This window comes from Rhopalosiphum maidis, chromosome 4, assembly GCF_003676215.2.
Source record: "Rhopalosiphum maidis isolate BTI-1 chromosome 4, ASM367621v3, whole genome shotgun sequence".
Taxonomy (NCBI): Eukaryota; Metazoa; Arthropoda; class Insecta; order Hemiptera; family Aphididae; genus Rhopalosiphum; species Rhopalosiphum maidis.
The window spans coordinates 15,818,158-15,841,001 of NC_040880.1; the positions used below are offsets into that span (position 1 = coordinate 15,818,158).

The 22,844-nt window shown below is 27.0% G+C and overlaps 2 protein-coding genes across 5 annotated transcripts; one reads left to right on the plus strand and one right to left on the minus strand.

Moving 5' to 3' along the window:
• Nucleotides 1–1,229: 1,229 nt before the first annotated feature.
• LOC113548153 (graves disease carrier protein-like) lies at nt 1,230–4,236 on the plus strand. Its single transcript, XM_026948875.1, has 7 exons — nt 1,230–1,323; nt 1,403–1,495; nt 2,753–2,886; nt 2,962–3,147; nt 3,209–3,365; nt 3,423–3,561; nt 3,923–4,236. The coding sequence occupies exons 1-7, from the start codon at nt 1,230–1,232 to the stop codon at nt 4,095–4,097; spliced, it is 978 nt and encodes a 325-aa protein (XP_026804676.1). The 3' UTR covers nt 4,098–4,236.
• A 184-nt stretch (nt 4,237–4,420) lies between these two features.
• Nucleotides 4,421–22,228, minus strand: LOC113556145 (NACHT and WD repeat domain-containing protein 2). 4 transcript variants are annotated; one of them, XM_026960918.1, is made up of 23 exons: nt 21,993–22,228; nt 21,819–21,907; nt 18,242–18,358; nt 15,706–15,909; nt 15,504–15,648; nt 15,189–15,414; nt 14,647–14,845; nt 14,138–14,587; nt 13,925–14,064; nt 13,173–13,628; nt 12,850–13,102; nt 12,602–12,774; nt 12,494–12,517; nt 12,132–12,351; nt 11,862–12,074; nt 11,619–11,779; nt 11,188–11,474; nt 10,902–11,115; nt 10,602–10,820; nt 9,979–10,528; nt 4,942–5,270; nt 4,696–4,876; nt 4,421–4,624 (listed from the first exon to the last, which is right to left on the minus strand). In XM_026960918.1, the coding sequence occupies exons 1-23, from the start codon at nt 22,093–22,095 to the stop codon at nt 4,457–4,459; spliced, it is 5,121 nt and encodes a 1,706-aa protein (XP_026816719.1). In that variant the 5' UTR covers nt 22,096–22,228; the 3' UTR covers nt 4,421–4,456. The 4 variants fall into 4 exon arrangements, with proteins under 4 accessions (XP_026816719.1, XP_026816728.1, XP_026816735.1 ...); XM_026960927.1 differs by lacking the exon at nt 12,494–12,517 and having other exon boundaries at nt 21,993–22,227; XM_026960934.1 differs by lacking the exons at nt 21,819–21,907; nt 21,993–22,228 and adding an exon at nt 20,734–20,859.
• Between the last annotated feature and the right edge of the window lie 616 nt (nt 22,229–22,844).

The window sequence follows — 22,844 nt, forward strand, 5'->3', positions numbered from 1 at the left end:
TATTCCGGGGGCAGCAAATTTTAATATCAAAATTTTTGGGGACGAATTTGACGCTAAGGGGTTTGCTTTCACATTACTTGTAACGAGAAATATCAATTAAGTGATCAAAATATATCAATATTCAATGGTAGGTATCGTATGGTTCTTCGTCCATCAATATTTTTTCGGCATGAAATTCGTAATAAATATACAACATAATACAATAACAAATAAACACAATAATTTTTAAATTATAACTGGATAATAACTAGTGACATAGTATACAATACTACAATAGCTTCAAAAGGGTGGCTGTAGGGATTAGGGAGTTATTTAAATAACTTTTAAATCTGTATAATTTCGTCAGTCCGCGGGAATTACCCAAGATAAGCCGAGTACTAGTGTTCAATACTCTCAATAATGAGTAAACAGCATGATTAAATATGAATCAATAACACGGTCTATACATTACATAATCATTATATTTGATATAGGTACTTACAACTTATATGCTACAATCCTCATAAATATGCAAATACAATTTTTATTCAGTTAAGGTATGATATTAAGTGATCAATGGAGTAGGGGGGCAGCAATTTGTTTGTTGAACAAAGGCAGCTGAATAGGTCAGAGCGGGCCTGGTGAATAGTGAGTAGAAGTAGAAACTAGAAATATAGAATAGAAATTAAACTAGGGTCTGCTCAGTCTGTGAACATCACCGCGCTTTCTATGCGTGTCATGGCATAAAACATACATACAGGCATAGATAATACATAGATAATAACGTTATAATTCGGTGTATTTATGCCATGACGTCCGTCTAATGCGCGTGTGCTGCTGGCGCTCGCCGTGCTGTGTTGTATTATTGTTAACACGCGGAGTGGGTCATATCATTTTTTTATCGCGGCATCGTGCGTGCATAATATTATCGTAGAAATTTTAAGCGGCGTATCCTCCTCAATTGAATGTCGCGCGTGAAAGTTATTTTCAAGGTCCGCAGTTGTACGTTGTACCTACCCATATTTTAAGTAGCCAGTAGTTGGGAATTTGAATGATATAACCCGAAGCGACGATCGGGCCATGGCACATTCGATTGTGGACGGTGTGCCGTGGTGCTTCCGGTCTGCCGCAATTTTCCCGTCGTAAATTTACGAACTGAATTCGTCTAGATATTTCTTCTCTCTCTTCCGTGATCCGAGTGAAAGTGTACGACGTATTATTAATAATTTCCAACAATATCCATACAGACCATGGCTTTGGCGTCTGAAACTAAAGAAGTGATCGTGCTGAAGCAGACGCAGGAAAAAGATTTAACCTATGTGATGAAATCTTTGTTTGCGGGTGGTGAGGCTTTGTTGCTAATTTTTTTGCTGCTATAAGATATTATTTGATTGCTTCAATTACACCCTATTGATTTTTATAGGTGTTGCTGGTATGTGTTCAAAAACGGCTGTTGCTCCTTTGGACCGAATAAAAATATTGTTACAAGCCCATAACAAGCATTATGCAAATTTCGGTAAAAATTCCTTTTGCTATTTTAATTAATGTTAAGATTATTATACATTAAATATTGCTTTATTAAATTGTAAGTAACATTTTTAACTAAAAAAAGAGCCTAGGTAATTACATACAAATTCATATTTTTGGTCAAAAATATAAAAAAAAAACATTGTCATTATTTAAATGAAGTAAAATAAAGCAATATAAAAATTAAATTTTATTATATTTTCAATATTTAATGATACCTGTGTATGTTATGACCAAAAAAATTTATAAATGTTATTGCAAAATAATTTAATAAGCAACAAAACTGTACCTATTTTTTAAATTGAATGTTTAAAATATGCATTTATAAATTTTAAAAATAGTCTTCAATGTCACGAAATTCCATCACTGAATGGCTCCTTCTTCAAGTCCTTAGTCTTTCTAAAATGTAGCTAATTTATTTTATTCCTTTTTTATCATATTTTATTAACCCTGTAAATATCATTTGTACTTATCATAAAAAAAATATATGTTGACAAATTGTGCAAATTCTAAATTTAAAAAAAAAAAAATAATAATTTATAAGTAAATAATAAATTAATAAACTACAAAAATAATTTTGTAAATAATATTAAATATATTTATAAAATTATAAATAAAACATGTTTAATGTACTTACTTTAAGTCCATAATATTGAAATAGACTAGGCATTGGAAATTTTTATCAATTGTGTAATAAACTGATTAGAAATTGATAGATTTTTTTCTTATTAGTACCTAAAGTTTCTCTGACCTAAGATTTTCTCTGAAAAATCAGTTTGCATTTAATATTGTTATTTTAAAGAATTATTTATCAAATTATGTTTTATTTAATTTAAATTCTGTAAAATATACAAGTATTGCTACAGTTTAACTTCTGTAAAAATAAAAAAAATACTATAATATATAATCATGCAAGGTTAATAATTTATTTTCACGATTATGTAATCTAATAACTTTACAATAGATTATTAAATGTGTAGATTACCAATATATTTTATTTGATAGTTTAAACATTATAATATTATGAAATACTTGGTCATTAGAATTGAAATAAACTGACATAGATAATTATCATATATCCATATAATAGCACAAATATAGCATTAAAATTTTTAAATTATGAGGTTTAGTTATTTATTATTTGTTATTTTAATATACATGTATTTATGTAATTTAATAAAACAAGTAGCTATTCATATTGTTGAAATACAAATCAAATTAATTGATTATTAATTAACTATTTTAGGAGTGTTTAGTGGTCTTGCTGAAATTGTTAAACGTGAGAGTTTTATAGCATTATATAAGGGCAATGGTGCTCAAATGGTGAGAGTTTTCCCATATGCTGCTATTCAATTCACTTCATTTGAATTCTACAAAACAGTAATATTACCTATTAAACTAATTAATTCTTAATTTAATTATAATATTAACAATTTTAAAATAAACTATTTTCAGCTACTGGGATCCATTCTTGGGAATGGTTCACATATTGGAAAGTTTGTGGCTGGTTCATCAGCTGGAGTTACAGCAGTTACCATCACATATCCTCTAGATACAATTAGAGCACGATTAGCATTTCAAGTAACTGGTGAACATGTTTACAATGGGATTGTACATACAGCTAAATCCATTATCCAAAATGTACTTTGAAAATCGCATGCTATATAAAGTGTATAATGTATATTGATAACAGTTTTAATAGGAAGGAGGAGTAAAAGCTTTATATCGTGGTTTTGTTCCTACATTATGTGGTATGGTACCATATGCAGGTTTAACATTCTTCTGTTTTGAAACTATTAAAAAATTTTGTTTGAAAACATTACCAAATTGGTTTAGTAAACCATCTGACAAAGATTCTGGTGAGTTCTAATGCTTTATTAAAGGCTACCTAAATTATTTGAGTTTATTTTAAATAGGTGGTGCTGTGCTTACTATACCAGCAAAATTATTATGTGGTGGTTTATCTGGTGCACTCGCGCAGTGCGTTTCTTATCCATTGGATGTAACAAGAAGAAGAATGCAATTATCAAGCATGGATAACAATGCAAAATATGGGTGAGTAACTTCAAATTACATTTTATAGTTTAATACAACAGCATATTTATTTTTTGGGGGGGAGGGTCGTAACACCTGAAAAAATTATTAATGAACTGGCAATAAAAAAGACGTTAAACTTTAAAAACTCCTAATTTGTATTTATAATAACAATGGAATAATATAATTTTAATTCATAACTCGTAAGTTGTTTTTTTTTAATATTATCAACTTTGCTATTTTTCAAATTTCTCATAAAAAAAAAAATTTAAAATACGCCACTGGTTTAATACATTCATTGTATAATATTTATTGTAATCATTTTAATAATTCTACCTAAAATATACAGTTTTTATTTTTAATTATTTATTTCTCATTTTAGACATGGTATGATCAAGACCTTAGTAACAGTTTATCGTACTGACGGTGTTACAAACGGATTATATCGAGGCATGAGTATTAATTTTATTAGAGCTGTACCTATGGTAGCTGTGTCATTTTCTACTTACGAATTAATGAAACAGACTCTGCACTTAGATACTGGAGTTGATTCCTGAATACATTTTTAGCGACCAATGAATCTGTTTAGACCTAGATTTTTTATTAGATTACAATATTTATTGTTTTAAAATATAGTTATATTATTTTTTTTAAATTTATTTATTGTTGAAATTAAAATAAATTATTTTTTCAGAAGTGTTGCCTTAAACTTATTGATAGTTAATAAAAATTAAATCCTATAATCTAAATAAATTGTATTGAATAAAAGAAAGAACCAATAAAAATAATTTGACTTTTGAAGTAATAATATGTAAAATGATTTATTTTGATTTATTAAAATCAATTTAAATACAGTACATATTATAATGTAGAACTACAAACTAATAAAACTCTGGAAGATAAATACAAATCTATTTTATCCTTTTGACAATATTTTTGATGAATGTATTAGTTGTGAATTATTTATATTATTTCCAACTTCTTCTTTTAAATTTGGTTCATTTACAGATACACAGAACTTAGTAATAGCAGCCGCAGCTTTGAATAATTTTGCTGTTCGTTGTTTATCCATTTTCTTTTTCCACTAAATTAATAATTAGTAATGTTAAATTGTTAGAATTTATAATAAAAAGAAAAAACATTCTTAGCACTTACAGTTTCATCTCTAGAGGGCAACGCTGAGAGAAATGAATCTTTATTCGGATCGGCTATGGCTAAAACTGTTAGACATCCGTCCACTGTAGCTATAACAACTGCTCGTCCATCCTCTGTTGTTTCAATAGCACTTAGTTCTGCAGGTACACGATAGTTGGCTAACATTTTTGCATCAGTAAGTCTGTTAAGTAATTGTTCATATATAAGTGCACAATACTGAACATCACTAAGGAATTTTAAACAAACCGAAAAACTCTCAATGTTTTCTTTCCGCTATGATAATATAATACATATTCATCAGTTTTATTAAACATACAAATTACTGTAAATACACCTTCAGCAACTCGTGGTATAAACGTCTTTACAGAGCTTCCTTTTTTAAGTTCCAAAAGCTCTAGACCCCCTCTGGTAGGTGCATATAAACCGTATTTTCCATCTTTTGTACAAAATCCTCCCCATTTTGGAACTGATTTTAAAAATTTCTTTGTACGGATATCAAACAACATACCTTTGTCAGGATTTATCACGGCAACTAAATTAGCTCGATGTGGCATTGCTACAATAAACATAATATCCTGGAAACAAGAAAATATTATTAGTTAATCTTGCGGACATATCAAGAAAGAATATCAGTCACAGTATTTATTTTTATTATTATTTTGTATATGACTTTCAACAAATACTTAAACTTTATTTTAATTCTAAGTGCTCCATAATAATAACATTAAAAGTCAAGGTAGAACATTTTTGAACTTTGTCACCCCATTAATATGGTTTATTATCAGCTTATATTACAATAATCAAACTATTTGAAAAATCATTATTGGTTAATGATTATTGCCACTATAATTTTTGTTGTTTAACTTGTTTTTGTACTGAACATGTTCTAAAATTAATTCAAGATAATTATAATTTTGTAAAAATATTATTATATTTTATACTGAATAATCATGAATTTTATATATATATATATATTAACATATCTTATTATATAGTTATTTATTTTTTTACTATCATAGAAAAATGTAATAACTGAATTGAGAAGTATTAAGATAACAGTTATTAAATTAAAAATATATTAAGTCATTAAGTGCCTACCTATAGTTTAAAAAGTATTAACAACTATTAACCATAGTGTCTTTATTACTGACTTAATTACTAGCTATAAATAATTAATGCTGTTTTAAGTTGAATTTACTTAAGTTATTTATAATATCTAAACAACTGAATAATTAAGCAATTTTAAACATTTTACATCCATTTTTCAAATTATCACGATTGATTGTAATGGATCAATAAATAATAAAGAAGAATTAAAATAAAAAATACATTATAGTTTAAAAAACATTAATGATTATTAATCACAATGTCTTTATTACTAAAGCTAACTGTTTATAATTGTATATAGGTAATTAATGTTATCTTAAGTAAGATGCAAAACAGAATTTCATTTTTTTTTTTTTTTTATGTACTATAGTTATACTACTTTTACTATGATAAATAATACTTGGACATATTAAAATTTTGGTTTTTTGATTTGTCATACATTCATAAATAGATCATTTTTTTTTTTGAATCATGCATACCTACTATAGTATTTAGTTTTTATATTTAATTCATCAAAACGGTTTTTTTATTCTATCTTAATATTATTTAAAACTCTAGGTATATAATTTAATTTAAAGAAAAAAATTGGTGCTACTAATTTGTATAATCTTGATTACTGTTTTAGTAGATAGGAATAAAAATAAATAGGCAACATATGATATATGTAAGTCACATGACTTGAATAAAGATCAATATCAATTATTGTCTACGGTTACAAACACCGAGTGTATTCAAATTATATGTCTAATTTGGTCGTTCTGTTATTCTTTTGTACTTTGTATAGTATCTATACATTATACAACTCTCAATGATAAAATATTAAGTCAAAATAGATTTATGTAAAAATAAAAAACAACATATTTCTTTTCAATTTTTCATACATTAATATATTCCGAAATACGAATAATTGTATGTATCGATGAACACAGGCTAAAATTGCAAATAAACTATACTTGAAAAAAAATGCTCATGTTATACAACAAAAAGCAAGATAAATTTTATAGTAATAGAACAGAGTACACACTTGGCATATCCACAGACTTGTGCTATGCAGGTTAGATGTTAAATTGTAATTTTTTAAAACATTCATAACTTTACATTTTTTTTTAAATAATAAAAATAATAATAAATTATCTTATTGAATCTAAAACTTTATTATATAACAATTATCAACATTTAACTACTGAATATTGAGGTCTATACAAATTATGTTTACATTATGATGAAATCAATTTAATCTAATTCCTTAACCTTACAATAATTGGTTTTAAAATTGCACATTATAATTTGACTTCAATTTTATTGAATTATTTTGGAGTGCAGTTATATATCATATGCTTATGTTCTTTCCCTACCCATATTGGTCTAAATTTGCAATATCTGTAGGAACAATAGTTTCTACATAAATTGTCACTATATCATGACTTCCTTTGCATAAGGCTGCAGTATTTTTTATTTTAGTTCTTCCTGATTGTCATTTATTTCTCTTCAGATCAGCGCCATATTTGGTGTCATTCACTGAAATGTTCCAAATACTTTGCATACAATTATTCCAAGCTTCATTCATAGATTTATAGATACACATTGCCACATGAGAATTAATTATTAAATCCATACACTTCTCCCTCAGTTGACATTGAACATTATAATTTTCCAAGTCACATGATCTGTTTACAACTTTAGCACCACACATGATTGTCATAATTAAAGCAATAAAAATATGATTCATTTTGCTTAACATAAAATAACGCTGCCTCTTTTGGGAATATTTTATAGCCATTAAATGGTTAAATCTCATTTCTAAAATGTTATGAATAATTATTTTTTGTATTAATAAACATCAACATAGATTTTTGAAGAATTTAATTGTATTAAATAAATTAGTTATTTTAGTTATATAACCAAACTTGAAATAATTAAGCAGATTGAACACTTCTACAGATCTCTAATATTTAAGACTAACCATAGGTAAAGGAAGAATACAATTTAAATTTGAATAACTGTGAATAACTATAACTCAGTATAACTCAGTTTCTTATCCTTTTCTCCACGCCATAAATAAAAACCTCAGTGCAGCCATACTACATTCCTCTAATCAATACATTAATTTAGACCATTTGCGTGAACTTTTATAAAAATAACTAGTGAACAATATGTCAATCCTATACATCTTTTTTGGGAGATTTATAGTAACTTACATGTATCATCCTGTATGTATAACTTGTTATTGAAATAAACTTCTGTTATATGGATGTGTATTACTATGTTAATGTGTGATAGGTTTAATTTATATGTTTAAAAGGGGGAGACATATATACATTGGTGGTAATCGGGGGAAGGGAGGCTTGAGGGGGCTTAGAGCCCCCCAAAAAAAAGTCCACCAAGCCCCCTCAAACATTCTTGCAAACATAAAAATTTTGTAGTTTCATTTTTATATATTATATTCTTAAAAAACAAGAAATATAACGCATAATAATTTTTATATTATAAATTTGTTTGTATAATATTTTACATAATATTTTATATGAAAATTAAAATTATAAGTTGGAACACTGTCCTATAATGATTTGTTTTATCGTCTGTCAAATATAACAAAATAAATATAATTATATTAATTTGGAAATACAATATACAGTGATTATTTTATCATAAAACACTCATTATTTCAAAGAGTATTCATGTTTTTGAAAACATTTTTTTACATAATTTCAAGTTGTTAAAAAAACAACGTTTTTATTAAAAAATTATATTTTTTAAGTTATTTACTTTTTTGAATGACAGCATAGAGTTTTAATTTCAATTTTCATATTCCAAAGCAGAATAATTTTCTGAATATTTTGATACATAAAAATTGAATTTAGGGCGAGTAGTTAATGAGTTATACGTATTTAATGTTTAGACAAGCGGAGTAGTGGACCAATATTTTGCGGGATAACTCCATACTACTCCACTCCACGCATATAAATTTTAAATACTTATAACTCATAAACTACTCGCCCTAAATTCAATTTTTATGAATCAAAATACTCAGAAAATTATTCTGCTTTGAAATGTGAAAATAAAACTCTATGTTGTCATTAAAAAAAGTAAAAATCTTAAAAAAAATATAAGGATAAAAAATATTTAAAAATATAATTTTTTTAATAAAAACGTTGTTTTTTTAAAAACATGAAACTATGTAAAAAAATGTTTTCAAAAACATGAATACTTTTTGAAATAATGAGTGTTTTATGATAAAAGAATCACCATGTATAATAATTTTTCACAGTTAAAAATATTGTTATTTTTTGTTAGATTTTCATTTAGAGTGGTAGATTACCAAAACTGGAGAAAGGGTTTTGTTATTTGGGGTCTTGTTAGATTCACTTAGTCTAGGAGAAGTGCTGTGAAGATTTTCAGAACTTTATCTTCAATTGTTAACTCACTACAAAGCTATAAAGCTGAAAAACATAAAAAAAACTCCCAATAAAATGTGTTTTAATTTTTTTTTTTTTGAAGATCTGTAGTGAATTAATTATAAAATTTAAAATTCTGAAAATCTTCATTGCATTTCTCCTAGCCAATGTGAATCTAACAAGACCCCAAATAACAAAATTCGCTCTCCAGTTTTAGAGATCTATCTCACTAAATGAAAATGAAAATAAAATCCATTACATATACATATTGCATACAATTAATACATTTCTAACGGCTTTGGTTTATGAGAAAAATCGTAGCCCACAACTTTTTCAATGGATTTCTGCCTATAGATATATATTAGATAAATTAGTTTAAATAATCAGCAATAGACTTTTGCATATGAATAACCTCTGTTCATAATCAAGGAAGCTGGAAGGTCTAAATGTATGAACATACTATTAGTCAGCCACATACAAATATGGATATACCTAAATAGTATATACCTAATCTAACATCCCAAATTCATGGATTCATGTAACTTCTTGCTCTATGCAAGTAGAATCACCGCTTGTATTATAATAATTCCTCATTTCTAATCGTGCTAGTCTAGGGTAAAATCATTTAATTATTCTATTCTCGAATAACCGAACAACTTTTATTCTAGGTTTTAATTTAAATATTTGAATTAAATAAATATTTTTATGTTTAACAATTAATAAGTGTATTATTCAATGAATCCCACTATGCATTAAATATAAATTCAAGAAGTATGCCTACCTTCATTCCTGATTGTTTGAGAACAATTTTAGTAACATATTCACCGTTGGACGCATTAAATATATGGAGTGCTTCTCTGTGACCTTTATCACTAGCCAGAGCAATCAAATTAAGTCCATCTGAGGTTACAACAAGCTCTTTGAATTCCATACCCGTAACATTACGTACTTGATAATCAAATGAATAAATAGTTTTTCCATCTGGGATAGATCTCACAACCGCTGTAGCATCAATATTTTGCTGAGTTTCTACATTTATTTCTTCTTGTTTTGAAACCGTAAGGCATTTTGTTGCTTCATCTAAAAGCATTATTTGCTGGATTCCAGGTTGTTGTTGCTTAAAAATTACTCGACATAAGATACGATTCCAGATGAGTAAATTTCCAGACTCAGAACACACTATATATTTTCCATCAGGTGTAATTAATGCTTGAGTAACAATAGCTCCCAATAAATTATCCGCTAGCTGTTGGATTAATCTTCCCGTATTAATATCCCATATTCCAACGCAACCTCGTGTTACAGTAGCTGCCAAGCCAGAGTGTGATAAACTTGAAAGTCATTAAAATATTAATTAATTGTTTACATATAATTAGGTACCTATTTTTAAAATTCACATTTTACCTTATAGAATCAATTTGTAATTCATGTCGATCGATAACATGGACTTGTTCAAATATATTGTTGATGTTCCATACCTTTACTGATCTGTCGATGGATGAAGTTATCACAGAATTCCAATTGCCTGTAGTTAATGGCAAAAGTGATATTATACGACCAAAATGTGCGTCTAATACTTTAATTAATAGTTCAGTTTCCATATTCCACACATATAACATTTTTCTAAAAATCATTAAGCAACCATATGTATATAGCATTCTTTTAATGTGATTATTGGGTTAATAGTAATAGTTTAATACTTACCGAACTCCAGCAACCAAAAACCGTTTGTCGGCTGACAACATACATGAATTTGACTGCATCATGTTTATAGTAATGTTACGTACTCCGTGTGGTAAATGTAACACTTTTGTACCATCTGAAGACAAATCCCAAATACAAAAACCATTTGAAATTGTACCCAAAAGTGACGACGAATCCTCTGATAATTTAATTTGAAGCACTGTGCAATTACTAACTAAAATTAATTATTATAGTGTTAAAATACAACTCATATAATTGAAATAATTTGATAAAAATAATGCTTTACTATGTTCTAAATCTTTAATCAATTTCCATTCATTGTCAATAAAATCAAATTGAGAAATATCATAAGAATTTTTAGTTGGACAACAATACAATCTAGTTTCTTCCTTATTAATAGCCATAGCACTATGAAAATAGAATTTTGGGCCAGTATTATTATCTTTTGTTGTTTGCATCATCATCCTAGTGTCATCCATTCTGCCTGACCAAAATATAAAACGATTGCAAGTCAATGTAGTGAATTTCACAGACATCAAAACCCATTTATTAGGATCTTCATTTGTTGTAATTCTGCAAAACAATATTTACCAAATGAAAAAAAAAATAGTTTATAATCTGAACTAATAATAGAATAATAAAAAAAATTAAATTTTAAATATTAAACTTATAAATAGTAATAGATTGAATAAATTAAAAAAATAATTTATCGAATACTTGGATTCTAAATTTCCTCTTAAGTCATATCTGCATAATGAAAATGATCCATGTACAAATAAATGAGTATTTAGCATGTTAACACCCGAAACCATTTCTCCATTTTCAAAAGGATTTTCAATAACAATAAATTCACTTGTAAGACAGTTCAATAATACAGTCTACAGATAATTTCAATATTTTTATATTTATAAATTATACTCAAATTATCATGAATGATACATCTAAAAACCGTTATTTTACTTGATTATTGTTGGTATAAGCTGCAGCATAGCGATTATCAGGACTCAAACACAACGCTTGCATAATTCCTTCCAATCCTGGATTTACATTTCTAGTCATATCACTTGTAGATAAATCCCATGTAATAAATCTATTTGATATTGACACAATATATCTATAGTCGGATGTAACTTGAAAATCAAAAACAGCAAATTGATGACCTTCTAGAGAATACTATATACAAATAAAATATGGTTAGAAAAAAATTATAACAGTTAACAAAATTAATACTTTTAATGGACCTCCCGGAGTATGTAAACAATGATAATAAGGTATAAGAGCACAATTATCTGGTCCAAATTTATCACATTCTGCTAATAAACTTTTTATATTTGGATTTGATCCGATTTCAGGTAATAAACGACCAATTAATTGAGGAGCAAGCATATCAGGAAACTCACTAAGTATTGCTCCACCTAGTCTTAAAGCATCAGCGACAAGTATCAACTCTCTAAAAATAAATACTAAAATTAATTTGAAATTCTAAAAAAAAGCTTCATTCAGGATGTATGGCATCCTAGACCATTGCCATGTCAGATTTGGCATATCCTGTATGGGACAAACACATTTTATTTATAAAATCAAAACCTGACCTTTGCCTTAATTTGATCTCATTGCTTATTGACGTTTTGAAATAAAAAATATACATTAAATATTTCAAGAAATATGGTAATGAGGTATATAGTTTAAAAACATTTTACCTAGTGGCATCTCGGTCATCAATATTTGCACAAGCATCCTCAAAGTCACTTAGGACGGCTTGTAAAGGACATGAAGATAACTTTGCATGCAACCATTGATAGTTAAATAAAACATTCTTGTATAAATCTTGAAAACGATGAGCTCGTACAAGGTGATATGGTAACTCTCCAAACTATAAATTGAATAAATAATTGTTATTGGTGTAAATAATGCTCAGAATTTAATTCTGCCATTTTATACTACTAACTTTTCTTAAATTATATCTTGAAGCTGTTCCTTCTTTAGAATAAAACACTAGAGGTTGTACTGGTACTTTTCTATCTGCTGAACCTTCTCTATTTTGTAAGTTAAATCTATGTCTCTGGATTTCAGTATACTTAAATGGTTTTGGATTTCCCCCACCCCAAATTCCTAAATAATAATCAGCTATAGAAGAATGAAAATAGGTAACCATATTCATATTTTTAAAGTATCTTTCTCGAGCTGCATCTCTAAATTGTCTGTAAAACATATTCAATTTTAATAACTTAACTACATGAGAAAATAAACAATATTTTGAATTAAACATACCTATGGTACCAGTTTAATACACTAACACCATCAGCTTCTCTTTCTGATAGGTAATTTGGTAAATCATTTCTAATCCTAGTCCACAATAAAGGAGGAATTCTCCTGACTGGTGGTAAATGATATTGATAAACATCATCTAACACTTTGTCGTCTAAAGATATTAGATCTTCTAGCTCTGATTCAGACAAACCACTCTTTGATGCTGTTATATATGCTAAAGCATGAAAGACAAGGAGTCGGCCGTGTTGCTTTTCAATCCTTTCAAAAAGCATCATTATTGAATCCATAACATTAGATGCTAAATGAGTTTCTTGTGGTTTTGTGTAACTTCGCCAACGGCAAATCTCAGCAAATACTAATTTGACAAAAATCGGCAAAGAACATTGATTGATAGCATTAGATACAAGTCTCCACTGACAATTTGTCAAATCTCGATGTGCTGTTTCCATCCACTTCCTATGATTTAAATGTATATAATTTTAAACTAATTACTAAAGATAAAGTATAATAACAGGTTGGTATTGAAAATTAATTAGAATGACATGCAAAAGATTTTGAAATAAAGAAAAAGTACAATTTTAATAGCATTTTACGAGTATAAGAATCTGTAAAAATAAAAATAGTTTGTAAATAATGACATACAATTAAAAAAAAAAGTTATATAACTTATAATAAATAATAATTTAATTTATATTATAAAACAATTCAGCTAAAAATTATAAATTACTAAAATGAAGTCAATAATAGTTTACCTAATAACTTCTTCAGCTAATTCTTCTCCAAGTGCAGTTACTTCAATAAATTGTTCTCCATCATCAATCATTCTACGCAATACATGGTAATCTCGAGATACATCTGAATTGCCTTCTTCTTTTGCTACGGACACCAATAACTACAACAGCAATTTATTTAGATAATAGTAAAAAGTAAAATATTCTAATAAAATAAACATTCAATAAACATACTTTACAATTATTAGGCAATCTTGTTGGCAACCACGATACATTATTAGTATCTTGGGTACCTGTTAACTGATCCACTGAATCCAAGAACAATACTAAAGGTTGCTCTCGGGTGGCATATGTTAATAAATGTTTAAAATGAGCTGTTAGTGGTACTAAGTCATCAGGTATGTCATCAAACGGCAACATATAATTATATGATATTTGTTGACAAATAGATATTAATGCTGGAGTTAATGTGCTACTGTCTGGAGTTGTTCCCAAGAATCTTATCACACAAAGTGGCTTGGTGGCTGTCTTATTGAACCATGTTGAATAACTTAAGCCTGCAGCCTTTGCTAAGAGTGATGTTTTACCACAACCACCTTCACCAAAAAGTATCATTGGTTTTTCACATTTACTTTTCATATACTGTTCAATATGTTTCAAACTGTCTTCACGCCCATAAAAAACCTTAAAAATAAAAAATACAATAAAATAAAAAATTCTTTAAATATATCTGAAAAACCAACTTTAACAGAGTTGTGACAAGCATGTAAATGCTGTAATATTTCAGTTACAATTTGCCCTTGAGGACTAGAATCTTCTTTTCTCATTGCTCTATCCACCAACTTGGTAATATTTTTGTAAAAATGCATAATGAAATTTTGTAAATATTCTTGATGTGTTTCAGTATCCAATCCTTCTCGACCAATCCATTCAACTGTATACCTAACAAATAAATTAAATATTTATTAAAATTAAAATTTACTAGGTTTATTACTTTAAACATCATTTTAATATTTTATAAATAAATTACTGTAGGTAATGCATTTAGTAACAATATAAATTGAAAAAAATTTGTTTTTTTTAATTATTTTAAAATGTAGGCACTTGGAATTGACAATAAAAAGTATGTCAACATTCATCAGTCATCAACATTCTTATATCTAAGTACTATTGGGTAACACATATTACCTAATTTAATATTCAGCTACATTTTATTTAATTATAATTATGATTTATGATATGTTGTACAATGTACATATAATAATAATTATATTGATAAAATTACTTTTGGTAATTAGTTGTTTCTATTTTTTGCACAAGACGTTCATCTCGTAAGTTTCCCAATAAACGAGATGCTTCTGTATCAATACTCCTATTAACAATGTCCAAAAAATTTGAAGCTTTTTTCAGATTTTGGAGATTAATGTTGTTTATATAGCGTACATAAGCCAGACAGTGATTTTTTGTGTTCTTTACTTTTAATATACCATTTATAACTTCTCTCTCTGTCACTAAATACCAATTCAACAAGTTGAATATAAGTCAAGTACAAGTCATCAATAAATTTTAAATTATTTTATGTTCTATTTCTTATAGTTACCTGACATATAATAGTTATGCATAGTGTCTTTATCAATCTTCCCACTATTAAATAAACTTATTGAAGATTTTCTAAACAATTTCTGCATTTTAGCTAAAGTATCCCACCAAATGGCTTGATCTTGTTGTTGAAGTTTTGGGATTCGCTGGAAAATAAAATTGTATACAATTTTGTTGACTTACTTCATTGGTTTTTACATTACCTTATTATTAAAATTGATAAGTATTGAAGAAATTGGTTGCAGAACAGAAATTGGGGGTACAGCGTTGCTATCTTTTCTATACCACATATCTAATAAAGTAACGTCTGAACCAACATTAACCAATTCTTCCCTTAATAATTCCAATTCTGATGAAATAATATATGTAGGAATCGGACGATAGCCATATTTTTGTCCAAGAAATACCTGTAATGGTAAAAAAATATTAGAATATAATTACCTATACAATAACTAAGATTTTTTTTTTAAATTTATTTATAATATCTACTACTTTTAAGCAAGCTTATTGTGGTAGTAGTAAAGAATTTAATTTATTATATATTAATTAATAACAATTAAAAATAATAATATTAGTAATTATTATATTACAAAAACAATAGGTATACTCATATAAATAAAAAATTTAAAATTAAATAATACATTGTTATTTGTTATATAAATAAAAACAACAAGTAACATGAATCAATAATTAATAATCTTTTTAAAATTAATAGTATAGAATATTTCTTTTTTTTTTAATATAGACTGAGATTGAATTAAAATAACATAGGTTCAAGATAACCTACGAATTTTCAGTGTAGCTAGTTAGATTTTGCATCTTGTATTCTAATTTATATTTTATTGCATATATTTTTCACATCCACTCATAATTCATAATTATTTATTTATAAACATAATAACATTAATAACTATTTTTGTATACAGACTTGTCAGACTTTCAACAGGTAAAGTAGGTATATAATAATTTAAAGTCGTCATTCGTTAATCCAATTAAGTTTTGTATATCTATACAAATCCTTAAAACTATGAACATAACTTTGCAATTTTTATGGGGAACATTAAAGGATTTTGCCTGCAAATTGTATTATTATTCGTTTATCATATATAATTATATCTAACACAGGAAAATAAATATTAATTTTAAAATATGATGCAACGTTTCTCAAAATTAAAGTTTCACAACCCTCTAATCTTGAAGGTATTGTTCTTATTCTTGGGATTGTGGGTGGTGAAATAGATTCTTTGGAAGCTAGCTAGAACAGGTAATTCAAATTTAATCGAAACTATCATCACTGAAAAAAGATTGTAGCTCCACAAGAGTAGATGCTGTTAATATATAAATAGTAGAGAAGTTAGCATTTTTTTTTTTTTAAATGTAATGACAAAGAGTTTGTTAATTCAAAAACTAACTTCACTAACTTTAAAAAAAATATAAACTCGATTATATTTTATATTATATATTTTTTAGTTTTCTTGAAAAATAATTCTTAAAAATCTAAAATGCCTTTTTATTTTTGCAAATTAATTTGCAAAATACCAAAAAGACATTGCTCTGTTAAATTGTTTGAAGGGATTATCGCTTGACAGTGGTGTCATTTCAGTTTGACTAGGGCAACTACTCACTGATTTGCCGACTCAAAATTTTTTCCACGTAGATTCACATAGGATAGTGCTATAGTAGGCGAGGGGGGGGGTAAATTTTCAGGTATATGAAGGTCACACACAGGATTTTGAAATATTAAACATAAACCATTTTGTCAAATATTTATTAGACTTAAAAAGTCAAATAGAATAATTGAGTAATGTGTAAATAAATAATAAATAAGTATAATAGAAACCTTATAATACTGATTTACAAGTAGTTAGCAGTATTTACAGTCACATTATGTAAATACTAAACATATTGATTAATAATATAGGTAATGTACTTCTTTACAAAACACAACAAAAAAATTAACAATAAATAAAATATCAATGTTCAATATTATGATTTATTAAGAAGACTTCTCATAATTTTTAAATGTGCTAACTTAAGGTTGATGTAAATGTTAGACTAGGGCAAATACCCAAGTTGCCTCCACCCTCAAGTGACGCCATTGTCGCTTGATATAAAGCAAAGTATAAATTATATATATAGTTTGTTCTGCTAAAAAAATTCGAAATATGTATAAACTGAAAGTTACAGTGCGTTAACGTAAAATATTATTGTTGATATGCAGTCCATCTAATATTTTAATGGTTTTATCAAATATCACACCTAGATACCTATCGAATGTAAGATATTATTAGATTTTATTATTGGTCTTTGGATATTTTGTAAATGTTTTGACATAGATACTGCATCATATAATTATTACAAGTCAACAAAGTTTTCCATTTCCCGTTTCCATAACGATATTATATTTTTTATAAATGATTAAAATTATTTTTATCTCTAAGAATTGAAAACTTTATTCAATTTATTTTTAATGATTTATTGAAATTTTTTTGTGATATGGTAGTCGACAGCTACTTTTTTATTCCTGAGCAATAATATGAAAATAATAAAATTATTATCAGCGCATTATAAAATTTTTCTTTTAAAATGCCAACATACATAGCAAATTTGCGTTCAATAGAACCAATCGTGTGTTGTTTGCTTTAATATTAAAGTGAACACAGAACAACCCACTATCCTGGTTATGTATAAATTTATAATACAAAGGACAAGGGTAGTCAGGTAGGTTTTAAATTTTACCACAAAATTAGGTCCCATTGATAAACGTTGACAGTTTTCAATTTCTTTCATACAAAGTTCAGTTGTCATATGATCGTCTGTGGCTTCATCACGAACACCCCATCTCATATCAACCACCTAAAATTAAAAATTATAAATGTATCATACCGACCGTACCTGGTACCTAGATACACCAAGGTCAAATGTATTGTATTGATTTACGAGACTTTTATATTTAGGCTAAATACTTACAAACATGCATGCAATTTAGTATTTACAATAATAACTAAGAAAGAATTATATATAAATACATATATAGCACACATCAAATATATTATATAAAGGTATATATAACCATATATACCTTTATATGCAGGTATGCAGAAAATTTCTGTTCTAAATTTTAAAATCAATTATTATAGAGTATCTAATATTACATTAAATATTGAAATAAACTAATAAGTTAAAAATATGAGTAAAAAGTCCAAAAATTAAAATTAAAAAAGATGATTTAAATTAAATAAATCAAAATAAATTCAGATAAGTCCTTTCATATCACTCTCACTCTAAGAAAAAGTAATCTGCCTGCATGTAATCCAAATCTAAAAAAAACATATCCTAACTACAACAAAAACTAAATATTCAGGTCTAATCTTAGAGAAGCATCTACTAGGGGTCCACACCTAATACTAAAAGTCAGATTCTTCTATCTGATACTAAGGCATTCAAGTTTGAAGATGTACCATCCAGACCTTCCTATCAATCTCTATTTGCCAAATAATACCAAAACAGCAGTACATCTCAAACTTATCACTATGCAAAAACCTAAAACTCAAAACAGTTTCTATTACAACAAAAACTACTACAAATTTTCGACATCAAATCAATCAACTATACAAATATAGTATCTAATTTAGCCAATGAATACATTCCAGATAACCCTTGGCCCCCACGTCGATTAAAAAGGCATTGGTGTTGGGATCTCACTCCCCACAAGTTAGAGGATTTCCACTCTAGTGGGCTTCTATATTAATCTATTAGCATTTTACAATTTGTTATAATTGTTTGAATAATAACTAATAAAAACATGACTAAATAAGTATCAAATTTATTTTAATTTGATGTATAACCATAAAGTTTATTATCCCGTTGACTGGGTGTCAATTGACTATCATCTGTACATACCTAAAATTTATTACTCATTGGAATTTTGATTAAAATATAGGAATCAATATTTTCAAAAAAAAAATAATTGCAGAATAATTTAAAATAAATCAGGGAAATTGTCATCTGAAAAAAACAAAGTTTGTATCACTACCAAGTACCAAACACTCCTTAAATGGTATAAAACTAAAAATCTCAAGTATAGGTATATGAAAATATTATCACAGAATTATCTTTAGATAAGTTTATATGAAAAAAACAGATTTTGAATAAATATAACCTATAAAATATAAGTAACTGTATTATTAAATAAAAAAAAGGAATGAACATACTTGTGAAGTGTATGTAAGCCAACTTATAAACTTAAATACACCCAGAAAAATACAATTTGATAATTAGATTAGATCAAATTATATAACATATAATAAGTATATTTTGTATCTATGTAATTACATCTTTATAAAAATAAAAATTAATAATATAGTTTAACGTAGGTATTACAAATTTGTATGTAACATAAAATAGTAATATTATTATGATTTATATAAATATTTTGTATTTTTGTATATTTGTATCAGTGGTACACCCAGGGCCCAGCCGGATGGACCCTCTCCGACCTTCCATATAAGGCTATAACTATTGTCGTACCTAGTTTTAAATTTATTGAAGTATGTCACTATGTCAGCATTTAGATAAAGATTGTGTATTTTATTGATGACATGTCGAATACGGTGTAGATAAAATTACCGGTTTTCATTAACTAATTAATTGATTAAAAAAAAAACTATTTAAGAAACACTACTGTCTACTTCTGTAAATAGATTAAATGGGATGACTAATCTTAATATACATCGAGAAGTGCCAATTACAGCAGAAGTTATAAATAATATATTATCTGAAGAAAACCAGAGCTTGGAGCTTGGATTTTATTACACTTAGTAACCGCTGGTCTTTTTATTATATTATTATAATTGACATAATATGTTTTAAATATATTTTTTTATCTTTCAAAAAATGTAATGTATAATTTTGATGGTATTGATATAATACAGTTTTTCAATATTATATTGTCATTTGTCAATTATCATTGGATATGTTAAAATGATCAATTGTATTTATTAAGTAATAACACTTATATATATACACAAGAAAAACAGTAGATAATTAAATTTTTATATTAATATATATTTTTAGACTCTCCCTCCCTTGAATACATTTTGATTGCGCCACTAACTTGTATTAAATAAACAATTATATGAATTATAATGTATTAATACCTATGAAAATATGTTACGATAATAATTAATACATTTTATAGTAAAAATAGTTACTACCTAATAATCATTTACCATGTTTAGCCGCCTCCTCCATTGAAAAATAACAGAGCTACTGAATTGGCTCCCAAACTCATGGTAATCGATATTTTTGCGTATTGATTTGATTTCCAAGATGTATGCTTTGAGTTTGCTCCCTCAACATTAATTTTATAAATCCATTGGTTGTCAACATTTTACGAAAATAAATTTAACTTTTATAATTTAAAATACAAATATTACATTTTATAGTAATTTTCGTTGTTACAAATTACCATATAAGCTTTGCATCCTTTTTTAGTATATTTGAATAGTTTAAATACATTTCGGAGAAGCTTATGATAGCTAAATTTAAACTTATTTATTAGGTATTACAATCAATTTTTCCCTTTCGTTATTCATTTTCTTCGACTAAATTAATTTTATATTTAACTAGGTATGTAGGTATATGAATTGAAATAAATATACTGCAGCGGATCGCGAATACTGCGTTTAATGATATCGGTGAAATCTTTTAAATATAGGCAGTAAAATTTTACAAAGACAACGATATTAGTGACCGCTTAATGTGTTATCGGATAAACAAATAATAATTTCAAGCAGTTATCCGGTAACCGACATTGTATCGCTAAAAATATTAAAGCGCGTACTTTTTCAACTTTTGTATTTTGAGAGCCACTTGTTGAAAATTATATTGGAAGCCAATTTAATAGTCGCCAAAAATATTTGATCTATCAATAATACTGCTTACAAGGGTTGTGGCCCATAAGCGCAAAATATAACCCAATTGCAAATTGCAACTCAAAAGCATAAAAATAAACATCCCATAATAATAATATATATACTTAAGTAATTTTGAGTAATAAAAATAATATTGTTGAACACCTAGCCGTCAATGCCACTGTTGGCTACTGTTACAAATATGTAAAATAATAATAATAATAATAAATACCTAAGTCTAAGTGCATAGAATAAAAATGGTTTAAAACCTATATTACTTACAAATAAACAGTTATATACAAATGTAATAATAATATTTAAAGATATAATTTTGAAAAAGAAAAAAAGAAATGGTACACAAATCAGATTTGTTTCATTTTGTGATGTTAGATTATTTTCACCTGAAATTCTAATCCATGTTTTTCCCGACAAAAATCCTTTAGTTTTGGATAACATTGAGCCATTAATGTATTTCTCTCCATCGTAGTATCTGAAAGTAGTTTTTTTTCAAATGTTAAGTTAATATATTATTTTACCTTTTAGTTTTAACTATTGCCATTTCAATCATCACGTGCCTGTAAATGTAGAACTAGTAAAAATTCTAACAATTTTCGAACTAACTGGAGGCAAGTTCTCGAGAGATCCTGCGAAAATTAAGTCTACTGTCCGGTCGTCCATACTGTGAAGTTATAATAATTTTTTGTTTAACTATGTAGTTTAAAGTCTTTCATTTATGAAATACGGTGGTTGCATTGTGTTGGAATGAAGAATCACGACTGCGTGTTACTATCGCATACGTTTTGAACTTTACGAGAAAGCACTTTTTCATAACAGTTAAACCTAATAATAATATATCTATATGTGTGTGTTTAATGCAAAACTACAATATAGCAACCCTTTGTCTCGTTATTGTTTGTTTATACAGAGCGATTCAACTGTTAACTGTGGTTCGTTATAATATTATATTGATTTATAATTGCATGTTTTATAAAGAACACGAAGTTTTAGACACTGAATGGAGAGGGGTAGTTTACAGGTAATTGCATTATCTGTGCATTATTTACTATATACATAGATATTTTAATAGTTCGTACTTAGTTTCAAACTGATACAGGTCTATACAATTTAGAGTAAAAATTCTCTTAGATTAAGTAAAAATACGATATGGTGTCCGACAGCCTAAGTACTTATGTTCAAACATAAATGAACAAAATTTAATATTATGACAATATGACGTGATGATATAAGTAGATTGTAGAATGTATAATATACCTACATAATAATATGTATACTATTATAATTCATTTATTCATAATATTTGCGAATAGTGATCATTGAGCATTGAACATGGCGTTGTACAAAATCATCGAACAAATAGTAACAACAATGGTACAATTGGCAATCGGTGAAATCGATGACCGTAACAG